The sequence below is a fragment of the Lepidochelys kempii genome, chromosome 1 (assembly GCF_965140265.1).
Source record: "Lepidochelys kempii isolate rLepKem1 chromosome 1, rLepKem1.hap2, whole genome shotgun sequence".
Taxonomy (NCBI): domain Eukaryota; kingdom Metazoa; phylum Chordata; order Testudines; family Cheloniidae; genus Lepidochelys; species Lepidochelys kempii.
In genome coordinates, this window is record NC_133256.1 from 309,292,850 (window position 1) to 309,306,029 (window position 13,180).

Sequence of the window (13,180 nt, forward strand, 5' to 3'; positions counted from 1 at the left end):
TGTACGAAATGTACGAAAAATAACTGCATTCAAATGTAAAACTTTAGAGCCTACAAGTCCACTCAGTCCTACTTCTTGTTCAGCCAATCACTCAGACAAACAAGTTTGGTTACAATTTGAAGGAGATAATGCTGACCACTTCTTGTTTACAATGTCACCTGAAAGTGAGAACAGGGTGTTCGCATGGCACTTTTGTAGCCAGTGTTGCAAGGTATTTACATGCCAGATATGCTAAATATTCATATGCCCCTTCATGCTTCGGCCACCATTCGAGAAGACATGCTTCCATGCTGATGATGCTTGTTAAAAAAAGAATATGCTAATTAAATTTGTGACTGAACTCCTTGGGGGAGAAATTTGTGACTGAACTCTTCTGTTCTGTTTTACCTACATTCTGCCATATATTTCATATTATAGAAGTCTTGGTTGGTGACCCAGCACATGTTCGTTTTAATAACACTTTCACAGCAGATTTCACGAAGTGCAAAGAAGGTACCAATGTGAGATTTCTAAAAATAGTTACAGCACTTGACAAGAATCTGAAGTGGTATCCAAAATCTGGGAGGGACGAGGTGTGGAGCATGCTTTCAGAAGTCTTAAAAGAGCAACACTCAGATGCAGAAACTACAGAACTCGAACCACCAAAAAAGAAAATCAACCTTCTGCTGGTTGCATCTGACTCAGATAATGAAAGTGAACATGCGTTGGTCTGCACTGCTTTCGATAGTTATCAAGCAGAACCCATCATTATCATGGACGCATGCCCTCTGGAATGGTGGTTGAAGCATGAAAGGATATATGAATCTTTAGTGCATCTGGCACAAAAATATCTTCCGGCACCAGCTACAACAGTGCCATGCAAATGCCTGTTTTCACTTTCAGGTGACATTGTAAACAAGAATTGGGCAGCATTATCTCCTTCAAATTGTAACCAGACTTGTTTGTCTGAGTGATTGGCTGAACAAGAAGTAGGACTGAGTGGACTTGTAGGCTCTAAAGTTTTACATTTGAATGCAGTTATTTTTCGTACATAATTCTACATTTGTAAATTCAACTTTCATGATAAAGAGATTGCACTACAGTACAGTATTAGGTGAACTGAAAAATACTATTTCTTTTGACAGGTTTCAGAATAGCAGCCGTGTTAGTCTGTGTTCTCAAAAAGAAAAGGAGTACTTGTGGCATCTTAGAGACTAACAAATTTATTTGAGCACAAGCTTTCGAAGTGAGCTGTAGCTCACGAAAGCTTATGCTCAGATAAATTTGTTAGTCTCTAAGGTGCCACAAGTACTCCTTTTCTTTTTACTATTTCTTTTATTTTTCACAGTGCAAATATTTGTAATAAAAAATAAATATAAAGTGAGCACTGTACACTTTGTATTCTGTATTGTAACTGAAATCAATATATTTGAAAATGTAGAAAACATCCAAAATATTTAAATAAATGGTATTCTATTATTGTTTAACAGCACGATTAATCCTGTGATTAATCATGATTAATTTTTTTAATCACGCAATTAATCGCGATTAATTTTTTTAATCGTTTGACAGTCGTAATAATAAGGTTAATGATGTAAGCAGCCTAAGATCATCAAGCACATTTCACATATGAACTAAGCTAAAGGTGAAAACCTGCTGCATTAGTCCATTTGATCTTTAATTCATCCAGCTACCTCTCCATAGCAAACACTTTGAGATATAAGGATTTAGGACATGATCCTACAGTGCCTGTCACAATGGTGCCTCAAGCTCAGGACTGTTCACATGTTTAAATATTTTTCTGGTTTGAAATCAACTGGTATCTATTCCCACTGATATCAAGGTAGGCGTTATTGGGCTCTTAGCATGTCATATTTCTGATGTAATGTAGTGTAACATTAATAACACTTTGCATGTCCATAGCACTTTTTCATCTATTGATCTCAAAGCACTTTGCAAAGGGAGATACATTTTATTATCCCCATTTCACAGATGAGACAACTTTGGCTAGGAGATGATGCCTGCAATAATTTGTGCTGGCTTCTGCTGCAGGTTTGAGCATGAGATGGAACCAATTGAATATATCTCGGTCCAGAAAAACACTTAAGCTGTGTGCTTAACTTTGAGCATGCGAGTAGTCCTGAGCTTGAGGTCCCATTGTGATAGATGCTGCAGAAACACATAGTAAAAACAGCTGATGAAATTGCAGCATTACGCCAGTTCTTTCTTTGGGGATTCCACAGTTTATGGCTATATAATATGTGAAGCGTAAGAAGATGGGGAAGAAGAGGAAGGTTACCTCCTTGGATGCCATAATACCAAACAATGGGAACATTAAGGCAGGAAGTAAAGCTGAAACAGCCAGTGGCAGAACTTCTGTGAGCCAAAAGATCGCAACCACAAACAGCGTGTATGCACATTCTGCTTCCTAGAATACACAAGACATCATTAAAAACAAGATTGGCTTCATCTGGCAAACAATCCTACAGTTGTATAGGGGACCAATCCAAAGCCCACTGAAGTCAATAGAGCCATTCAAGCCTCAGAAGTTGCTGGCCTGAAATTACTTCATACATTTAGTTTAAGTGTGACAAAGTTCTTCCTCTACCTTGGTGGGTCTTGCGCTTATTGGCGGATTTGCTCGCCTTGCAGCTTCACAGCAGCCCTTAGTTTGGCCGTTTTCATGAACCCACAGTCCAGGTCAACTCCTCCTGTGTCTGACCAGGAGTTGGGAGGAAACCGGGCCCACGCTCTACTCCGGGTTCCAGCCCAGGGCCCTGTGGAATGCAGCTGTCTAGAGTGCCTCCTGGAACAGCTGTGCGACAGCTACAACTCCCTGGGCTACTTTCCCATGGCCTCCACCCAACACATTCTTTATCCTCACCATAGGACCTTCCTCCTGGTGTCTGATAATGCTTGTACTCCTCAGTCCTCTAACAGTCCGCGTTCTCACTCTCAGCTCCTAGCACCTCTTACTCCCTGCTCCTTACACGCACACCACAAAGAGAAGTGAGCTTCTTTTTAAACCCAGGTGCCCTGATTAGCCTGCCTTAATTGATTCTAGCAGCTTCTTGATTGGCTGCAGGTGTTCTAATCAGCCCGTCTGTCTTAATTGTCTCCAGAAGGTTCCTGATTGTTCTGGACCATTCCCTGTTACCTTACCCAGGGAAAAGGGACCTACTTAACCTGGGGCTAATATATCTGCCTTCTATTACTCTCCTGTAGCCATCTGCCCCAACCCTGTCACATATTTCTCCCCCCCCCCCCCCGCCGCGCAACACTTTGGGGTTAGGCAACTTGAGACGTCAGGTAGTGTAATCGTGACAAGCCATCTGCATTGCTAAGGTGGCTTCCAGCCTGGTGTTGTATGGTGAATTGGAAAGGTTGTAGGGACAGGAACCATCTGGTCACCATTGCATTCCTCTCTTTATTTCGCTGTATCCACTGCAGGGGTGCATGGTCGGTCACAAGGGTAAACTGTCGTCCGAGAAGGTAATAACGTAGTGTGTCCATGGCCCATTTCACAGCGAGGCACTCTTTCAACCACAGCAAACTTCTGCTCTCTTGGGAGGAGTTTCCTGCTGAGATAGAGGATTGGGTGTTCTTCATCTCCGACTGTCTGCGATAGGACAGCTCCCAATCCTACTTCAGATGCATCTGTTTGTAAAATGAATTCTTTGTTGAAGTCTGGGGCTATAAGCATGGGGTTACTGCAGAGGGCTCTCTGTAGATCCGTGAATAGAATCATAGAATATCAGGATTGGAAGGGACCTCAGGAGGTCATCTAGTCCAACCCCCTGCTCAAAGCAGGACCAATCCTCAATTAAATCATCCCAGCCAGGGCTTTGTCAAGCCTGACCTTAAAAACTTCTAAGGAAGGAGATTCTACCACCTCCCTAGGTAATGCATTCCAGTGTCTCACCACCCTCCTAGTGAAAAAGCTTTTCCTAATATCCAACCTAAACCTCCCCCACTGCAACTTGAGACCATTACTCCTTGTCCTGTCCTCTTCTACCACTGAGAATAGTCTAGAACCATCCTCTCTGGAACCACCTCTCAGGTAGTTGAAAGCAGCTATCAAATCCCCCCTCATTCTTCTCTTCTGCAGACTAAACAATCCCAGTTCCCTCAGCCTCTCCTCATAAGTCATGTGTTCCAGACCTCTAATCATTTTTGTTGCCCTTCGCTGGACTCTCTCCAATTTATCCACATCCTTCTTGTAGTGTGGGGCCCAAAACTAGACACAGTACTCCAGATGAGGCCTCACCAATGTCGAATACAGGGGGACGATCACGTCCCTCGATCTGCTCGCTATGCCCCTACTTATACATCCCAAAATGCCATTGGCCTTCTTGGCAACAAGGGCACACTGCTGACTCATATCCAGCTTCTCGTCCACTGTCACCCCTAGGTCCTTTTCCGCAGAACTGCTGCCTAGCCATTCGGTCCCTAGTCTGTAGCTGTGCATTGGGTTCTTCCGTCCTAAGTGCAGGACCCTGCACTTATCCTTGTTGAACCTCATCAGATTTCTTTTGGCCCAATCCTCCAATTTGTCTAGGTCCCTCTGTATCCTATCCCTGCCCTCCAGCGTATCTACCACTCCTCCCAGTTTAGTATCATCCGCAAATTTGCTGAGAGTGCAATCCACACCATCCTCCAGATCATTTATGAATACTTTCTCTGTGGCATCTTTCCACTTCACTATGTCTGGACCCCGGGTTTTTATCAGGTCTGTCAGGGGACTCGCTCTGGTAGGAAAATGGGATTAAATCGTCGGTAGTACCCCACCACCCCCAGGAATACCCGGACCTGCTTTTTCTGATTCAGCCGGGGACAATTTTGGGTAGCCTCTAGTTTGTTTAGTTGGGGCTTGATCATGTCCCTTCCTACAATGTAGCCAAGGTATTTAGCCTCTGCTGGGTTGGCTGTGAGGCCAGCCCATCTTAGCATGTCCAGAATCACTTCCACCTTTTCTAAGTGGGTTTCCCAGTCGGGGGTGTGAATAATCACATCATCCAGGTATGCCGCTGCATAACTGGTATGGGGCCATAGGAGCTTTTCCATAAGACACTGGAAGGTGGCAGGTGCCCCATGCAGTCCAAAAGGAAGGACAGTATATTGAAACAGACCCTCTGGTGTAGAGAATGTCATCTTTTCTTTCACATCTTTGGCAAGGGGAATCTGCCAGTATCCCTTTGTTAAATCAAGGGTGGTCAAAAATCTGGCATTGCCCAGGCGGTCAACTAACTCGTCGATACGGGGTATGCATCGAATCTGGATATCTCATTCAGCCGGCGAAAGTCATTACAAAATCTAGTGGTGCCATCGGGTTTGGGCAGCAACACAATCGGGCTTGACCACTGACTATGGGACTCTTCAATGAATCCCAGCTCCAACGTCCTTTTTAGCTCTGCCTTGATCTCCCTTTTTGCCGCTGGGACCCAATAGGGTCTTAAAGTTACCTTAAAGGGTCTGTGATAATGTGGTGATATGCTTCGGTGGTCCGACCTGGTTTGATTGAAAACACATCCTGGTATCGGTTGATCATCTCAGTTACCTCCTTCTCCTGGTTTGGCATCAGATCAGTGGATATCCTGATCTGCTCCTGCATATTATTTCCCTGGATCGGGGTCTCTTGGGCCACTACACACACCTCTCGTTGGTGCCAAGGCTTTAAGAGGTTAATGTGATAAATTTGTTCTTGTTTCTGGAGTCCTGGCTGCCGCACCTTGTAGGTTACTTCCCCCATGGGTTCAACCACCTCATAGGGTCCCTGCCATTGGGCCAAAAGCTTGCTTTCTGCCGTGGGTACCAACACCATCACCCGATCCCCTGGTTGGAACTGTCGGACTTTTGCCTGGTGATTGTAATGGGTTCACTGGGCCTCCTGCGCCTTTTCCAAATGTTCCTGTACAATAGGAATGACCCAGGCTATCCGTTCTCGCATCTGCAAAACATGGTCAATTATATTTCTCCCCTCATTGGGTTCCTCTTCCCAGATTTCTTTTGCGATATCTAGTATACCACGGGGGTGGCGTCCGTATAATAATTCAAAGGGGGAAAACCCAGTTGAGGCCTGAGGTACCTCCCAGATTGCAAAGATAAGGTAGGGTAGTAGGGTGTCCCAATCCTTCCCATCCTGACTTACCACTTTCCTTATCATTGCCTTGAGGGTTCGGTTAAACCTTTCTACCAGCCCATCAGTCTGCAGATGATAGACTGAAATTCTCAGGGTATATATATGGAGCAGCATACACAGGTCCTTCATTAGCTTCGACATAAATGGGGTACCTTGGTCTGTTAATATCTCCTTTGGTAGCCCCACTCGGGCAAAGATCCCCACCAACTCTTTAGCTATCGTTTTAGAGGTCGTGTTCCGCAGGAGGACGGCTTCTGGGTAGTGAGTAGCATAATCCAGAACGACAAACATATATTGGTGGCCAGGACTGTCTTCTCCAGGGGTCCCACTAGGTCCATGGATATTCTCTCAAAGGGGACCTCTATGATGGGAAGGGGTTCTAAAGGTGCCCTCAAGTGGGGACGGGGACTGTGCAGCTGACACTCCGGGCAGGATGCACAGTACCTCTGCACTTCTTCATGTACTCCAGGCCAGAAGAATAGTCGCAGGACCCGAGCCAGGGTCTTCTCTACCCCCAAATGCCCCCCCCCAAAGATGACTATAGGCCAGACTTAAAACAGCATTCTGGTGTTTTTGAGGTACTAGGATCTTCTGTACCTTCTGCCCCTGTACTGGTGCAACCCGGTATAAGAGATTCTTCTTCATTATGAAGTAGGGTCCTGGTCTCTGGGTTTTCCCTTCCACAGGGACCCCATCTATTTCGGTCACCTCCTTCCTAATGTTGTCATACCTTGGGTCTTCAGCCTAGTCCCATCCAAAATTTCCTCTCCCGGGGCTACTCTGCCCGAGATCTAGGGGGCCAGTCTCTGTTGCCTCTACTGGTTCTGAGGCGTTAGGGTGTGGGTCAGACTCGGGTGCTTCTCCCTCCTGGGTAACATCCTTCTCAGCTGCTCGGGTCCACCTACCTACGAGAGCGACCCTCTGGCTTACCCAGGCACGAAGGTCTGGCGGTAGTCCTCTCATGTACCAGTCGATGACCAGAACCTCTAGTATTTCCTCCGGACTCTGGGACTCAGTTCGTAACCACTTTCGTGTGAGATGGATGAGGTCATATAATTGGGACCGTGGGGTTTTGTTTTCCTGGTACCTCCACTCATGATATCGCTGGGCCTGCACTGAGGTCATTACCCCATGTTATACCAATAAAATAAAAACCAGCAGCATCTTATTAAAGGGAAAAAGGCAAAATGCCACATTTATTGTGAATACAGAAAGAATCATAGTAAGCAGTTAGTTATAGCTATAACATTCCATTCAATTTCATATTTATTCACACATTCATTCATACACACACACACACACACACACACACAGGTTCTGCAAGGTTGTTATCATAGTTGCCAGCCTTAGAGTTGCTCATGCCAAGCCACTGCCCAGGTGGCCTGGACATGAAGAGGGAGCAGGACCTTGTCAGATGCTCATCTGATGCTCCTGGAAGTTGGTTTGCAGAATCAGACCCCAAAGTTCTCACTTTCTAGAGTCCATTTTTATAGGAATTTCTTCCTATGCCAGTCTATGGGAATTGCTTCATCATGCTGTTGCCGAATCAATCAGCAGATGGCACATTCCTGATGGCTCCGTGCTGCCAGATGTTATCTTGTTCTTTGGTTCTCCCATTCTTGAGGCTGTTGGGTGGATTCCAGTCTGCCCTCCGGGGGTCCTCTGGTTATTTCCACTTGACGCCTTCTTCAGCCGATGGACACTGGATTCTTAGGCTGGCACCTCCCTGATCATTCAGTTATTATCCACACCGAGCATCCATCCACATACATCCTCTATCTCTATTTTAATCACAATTGTTAACAAAGCAAGATGAATACAACAAAAGGGCGGGGAGTCTCTGGGTGCTGTTTCTGTTACAGAGTATTGCTTTGAGTCTCTCTCTGTGTGAGTAGTTGTCGTTACAAAGAATTGCTTTGAGAACAGACTCTGTCTTAGAATGTACTAACACAATTAGCAGCTTGCAGGTTTCACACATAGAGGGAGAGAAACAGTACCAAACACCAAGAGACCTCTTAATTAGTAATACCCTGGAATTTAAACTATGGGGAATCAAATTCATTTGTGATTTTAATACAGAACTTCTTTAATATGATCCAACACCCAGATCTGGATTTCTGCTTTTAGCTGGGGGTACTCTGCCGCAGCCTCTTCAGGCAAATCATAGTAGGCCTTTGGGGCCTCCCCACACAGGAATGGAGCGAGGATGCCAGACCACTGTCCTCAGGGCCAAGCCTCCCACAGGGCTGTCTTCTGAAAGGCCAGGAGGTATGCCTCTACATCATCCTGCTGTGTCATTTTCTGCAGCCAATTGCTGGCCCGCATGATCTGCGTCCCATCATAGCCACAGTTCAGCTCTGTAAGGGCCTTTACCTGGTTTACCAGTTCCCACAACATAGCCCAGTCTTGAGCAGCCTGGTCCATCAGCAAGCGATTAGTCTCTTGCTGCAGCCGTACTGCCTCCTGTTGGGCAACTGCCTGGACACGGGTAGACTCCTGCTGGGCAGCCGTGGCTTGTATCAGTGCCCGCACTACCTCCTCCATTGTGGTGAAAAAAAATAAAAATAGACCCTCTCCCCTTTTTTTTTCCCCCAAACACCCTCCTTCTTCCGCCACGCTGTGTACACCAAATCCCACCACTGATACCAGTTGTGACAAAGGTCCTCCTCTACCTTGGTGGGTCTTGCGCTTATTGGCAGATTTGCTCGCTTTGGAGCTTCACGGCAGCCCTCAGTTTGGCTATTTTCGTGAACTCACAGTCCAGGTCAACTCCTCTTGTGTCTGACCACGAGTTGGGAGGTTTGGGGGGAACCTGGGCCTGCCCTCTACTCCGGGTTCCAGCCCAGGGCCCTGTGGAATGCAGCTGTCTAGAGTGCCTCCTGGAACAGTTGTGCGACAGCTACAACTCCCTGGGCTACTTCCCCTTGGCCTCCACCCAACACATTCTTTATCCTCACCATAGGACCTTCCTCCTGGTGTCTGATAATGCTTGTACTCCACAGTCCTCTAACAGTATGCGTTCTCACCCTCATCTCCTAGTGCCTCTTGCTCCCAGCTCCTTACATGCACACCACAAACTGAAGTGAGCTCCTTTTTAAACCCAGGTGCCCTGATTAGCCTGCCTTAATTGATTCTAGCAGCTTCTTGATTGGCTGCAGGTGTTCTAATCAGCCTGTCTGTCTTAATTGTCTCCAGAAGGTTCCTGATTGTTCTGGACCCTTCCCTGTTACCTTACCCAGGGAAAAGGGACCTACTTAACCTGGGGCTAATATATCTGCCTTCTGTTACTCTCCTCTAGCCATTTGGCCCAACCCTGTCACATAAGTAAAAAATCAAAAATGATCCCTGCTATAATCTTTCACTATATTTGTAGGTCACCTTGTGATCTTGATATGGTATCTTTATATTATATTTATTTATACTAAAATGTAGGTAACCTGACCTGAAATTGAAGACATGGGTCATGTCAGAGCAAGATTTTATTTAATATGATAACATTTTTTACCATTGAAGTCAGAGCCCCTGATTCTTGTTTACACTTAGGCCCCTTTGCCCTACACAGGAAGTACAAAGGGCCCTTAAAGTGGGTAAAAATTACATTTACTGAGACTGTAAATGTAGATTGTTGCTTAGATTGAAAACTCTTCAGGGCAGGGAGTTTTTTCTTGTTATGTGCCTAGCATAATGGGGCTGTGGCCCATGAGGCGGGCACCTTGTCACTATTGCATACTTCCCAACATTTCAAGGGGCTAAAGCAAGATGCAGCGCAACTCAGATTTGCCCCGTCTACTTCACCGTAGATAGCAATGGAAGGGCCGCTGGGCCAAACCTGAGTGGCGCTGCTACCCTGTGTGCCAGGTCACAATGCCACTTCGTTTGGGGGCCATCTTTAATGGGGGTGTGACAGAATCCCTGGGGTGCAGCCTGGGACTGTGAGACTACTGTGCCCCCTGAACTCTCTCCAGTCTGGGCTGTATCTCACAGTGCTTTGCTAGTGACCAGCAGCAAACCCCTCCAGGAGCTGTGATCACTCAGCACAACAGCATGTGGAGCCCCCACACCCAGCTAGATTGCATGAATGTTCCTAGAGCCACTCATGAATCACACAGAGAAAGGCACCAGCCAAATCCCCCCAGCTCCCAGCCTTGTACCTCAGGAATTTACCGTCTTGCACTGCTCAAGATGAGCAGTGAAAATTTATCAATTGGTTTACCACTTCATCAATGGAAAGTGGATATACACCAGCCTTTGCAAAACCTGAGCCGATTTGCCACACACTTCAGACAAACTCACAGGTAAAGATAAAAAGCTAAAGAAGTTTATTGACTATAAAACATAGATTTTAAGTGATATTAAGTGATAGGCAAAAAGTCAGAGTCAGTTAACAAAAGAAATAAAATATAAGCACACAGTCTAAACTCTCAAACCTATTAGGCTGAGTAACAACTAGACTAAGCAGTTTTTCTCACCCCACTGGATATTGCAGTCCTTAATATACAGATTTCACCCTTGCAATCTGGGCCAGTCCCCTCAGTTGGAGCCTTCAGAGTGTCCTTGTTGCTTGCAACGTAGGTGGGTGATGGAGAAAGGCCCAGCATGTGACCACTGTGTCTCTTTTATATACTCAGTCCCATGTGCTTATAGATCACAAGTCCAGGCATGTCTGGTGGGCATTGCTGAGTCTCCAGGCAAGGTTGAGCAATTCCCCTGGTGTGGCCTTATGCAGGTGAGTCATTGCATTGTAGCTCCCTTGCAAGACAATGGCTGTTGGTGGGTTGATTGACGCTGCACCTGGGTGTTAGCTACTTTCCTTGCTGTTGCCTTTGGGGATCTAATATCTGGCTGATTCCCGAACTTACAGCATGTTTTAGAGACCACCATACAACACATTTCTCATAACTTCATATGTATTCATGATACACATATATGAATAGAGAAATGACTTTCAGCAGATCATAACCTCAGATCATAACCTGATACCTTACAAGGCATGCTTTATGTGTAAGATCACAATTATATAAAAAAGAGGAATAAGGGGGTTCCAGGATCCCCCTTATCCCCCAAGGTATAGAATGTCACAGTGGGTCCCAGAGCAAATTGCCCCATTTCCTCCTTCCGCCCCAATCTCAGGTGATTCTGAATATAGGAATGTTTCACTTCAGCCAGGACAGAGAGTCTGGGGGTGGGGGTCAAAGTGGGATAGTCCCGCAAAAGCCAGGACTGTCGTAAGATCTGCCACTCACTGCTATACAAATATTTTGAATCATTATATTTTACTCCCCACTTTATATTCTATTTACACAGTCGGAGTGGTGTAAAGGGGCCTTATTGTAAATGAGAATCAGACTCAGAGTCTACATACCCTGGTCTAGACTTGGCCCGACACTTGGATACAAGACTAGGTCAGGCTTCTTTACACCATGCAAAAGTACTTGCAGATATTGCAACACATTCTTCTTTTATTACTATTATTATTATTATTCGTACTAGTGCCAGAAATGTACATGTGCTACATCAATGTAGTGAAGACACAGTCCCTTCCTTGAAGAGCTTACAGCATAGTTCAGACAAGTGAACAGAAAGCATAACAGCTCAAACACATAGGGCTAACTCCCCTTACATAAGTAGTACCAGTGAAGCGACGTTCCAGAGAACTCACTTTGAGTTAGACAAGCAGAGGTAGGCCATGGTGCCTAGAGGACAATGACGGCAGCAGCAAAAGGAGGCAAATGATAGTCCCCATTGAGCCAACCTGCCTGGCAACTGCAGGGTAGCTTTTGTATTGGATGTATTATGATCAATACTGCTCTGCTTCCTCACCTCAGCTCCCTCAGATAAGGACAGGATTTTGTCCTAAAATTCTCATATGTTCAACAAGGGAAGTGATTTAGCATTTGCTCTGAACTTCAGTCTTACACACAAGAATAGTTTGCTTTTTAGTCTATTAGCAGGCAGAAAGAGAAATATCAAGAAATTAACATCCTGTAAAGTTATGCCAAACACTATGGGGTAATAATAATTGGCTGAAGGTAATCCTAGGCATCTATCTACATCCTACAGATTTTTTTATTGAAAAAATGCATGACAACATTATCAAAAGTGCTGCTTGGAATCTAGGGGTTTTGACACCAGGAGAGGTGATTGCTGAGGCTTCTGACACTCAGGGAGATGTGGGAAGGTTTTGTTTTTGTAGCTACAAAGGAACTGAAGCCTTTGATACTGGTGAGCGGGTGCATCTGCTCTTTAAAATCCTGATTCAGTAAGATAATTGAGCGCATGCTTAAATTAACTCATTGCAATCAATGAGCCTACTCACGAAGTTCAGCACACTCATAAGTACTTTGCTGAATAGGGGCCTAAATTTGGGAGTGGATGCAGGGTTGAATTCTTCATTTGCCACCCCTACAAAACTACACCTTACTTCATCCAACAACAATACAGAGGGACCACCTGGATTATTCTGCTAAAACGATCAGCGGTGCAAGCATTACCAATATTAACACTTATTATGAGACTTCAGAGTTGAGACTTCATAGATTCATAAATTCCAAGGCCAGAAATTATTATTGTGACAAAGTTCCTCCTCTACCTTGGTGGGTCTTGCACTTATTGGCGGATTTGCTCGCCACGGCAGCCCTCAGTTTGGCCATTTTCGTGAACCCACAGTCCAGGTCAACTCCTCCTGTGTCTGACCAGGAGTTGGGAGGTTTGGGGGGAACCTGGGCCTGCCCTCTACTCCGGGTTCCAGCCCAGGGCCCTGTGGAATGCAGCTGTCTAGAGTGCCTCCTGGAACAGTTGTGCGACAGCTACAACTCCCTGGGCTACTTCCCCATGGCTTCCTCCCAAAACATTCTTTATCCTCACCATAGGACCTTCCTCCTGGTGTCTGATAATGCTTGTACTCCTCAGTCCTCCAACATTATGCATTCTCACTCTCAGCTCCTTGCGCCTCTTGCTCCCCACTCCTTACACGCGCACTACAAACTGAAGTGAGCTCCTTTTTAAACCCAGATGCCCTGATTAGCCTGCCTTAATTGTCTCCAGAAGGTTCCTGATTGTTCT

The 13,180-nt window shown here is 45.6% G+C and overlaps 1 protein-coding gene across 1 annotated transcript in view; it reads right to left on the minus strand.

Annotated features, from left to right (window-relative positions):
* SLC13A1 (solute carrier family 13 member 1) overlaps window positions 1-13,180 on the minus strand; it is a 91,715-nt gene that overhangs the window by 49,523 nt on the left and 29,012 nt on the right. Inside the window, exon 3 of the mRNA XM_073341450.1 lies at window positions 2,279-2,407. Coding sequence (XP_073197551.1) covers window positions 2,279-2,407 — 129 coding nt within the window. The remainder of the gene's footprint in view (window positions 1-2,278; window positions 2,408-13,180) is intronic.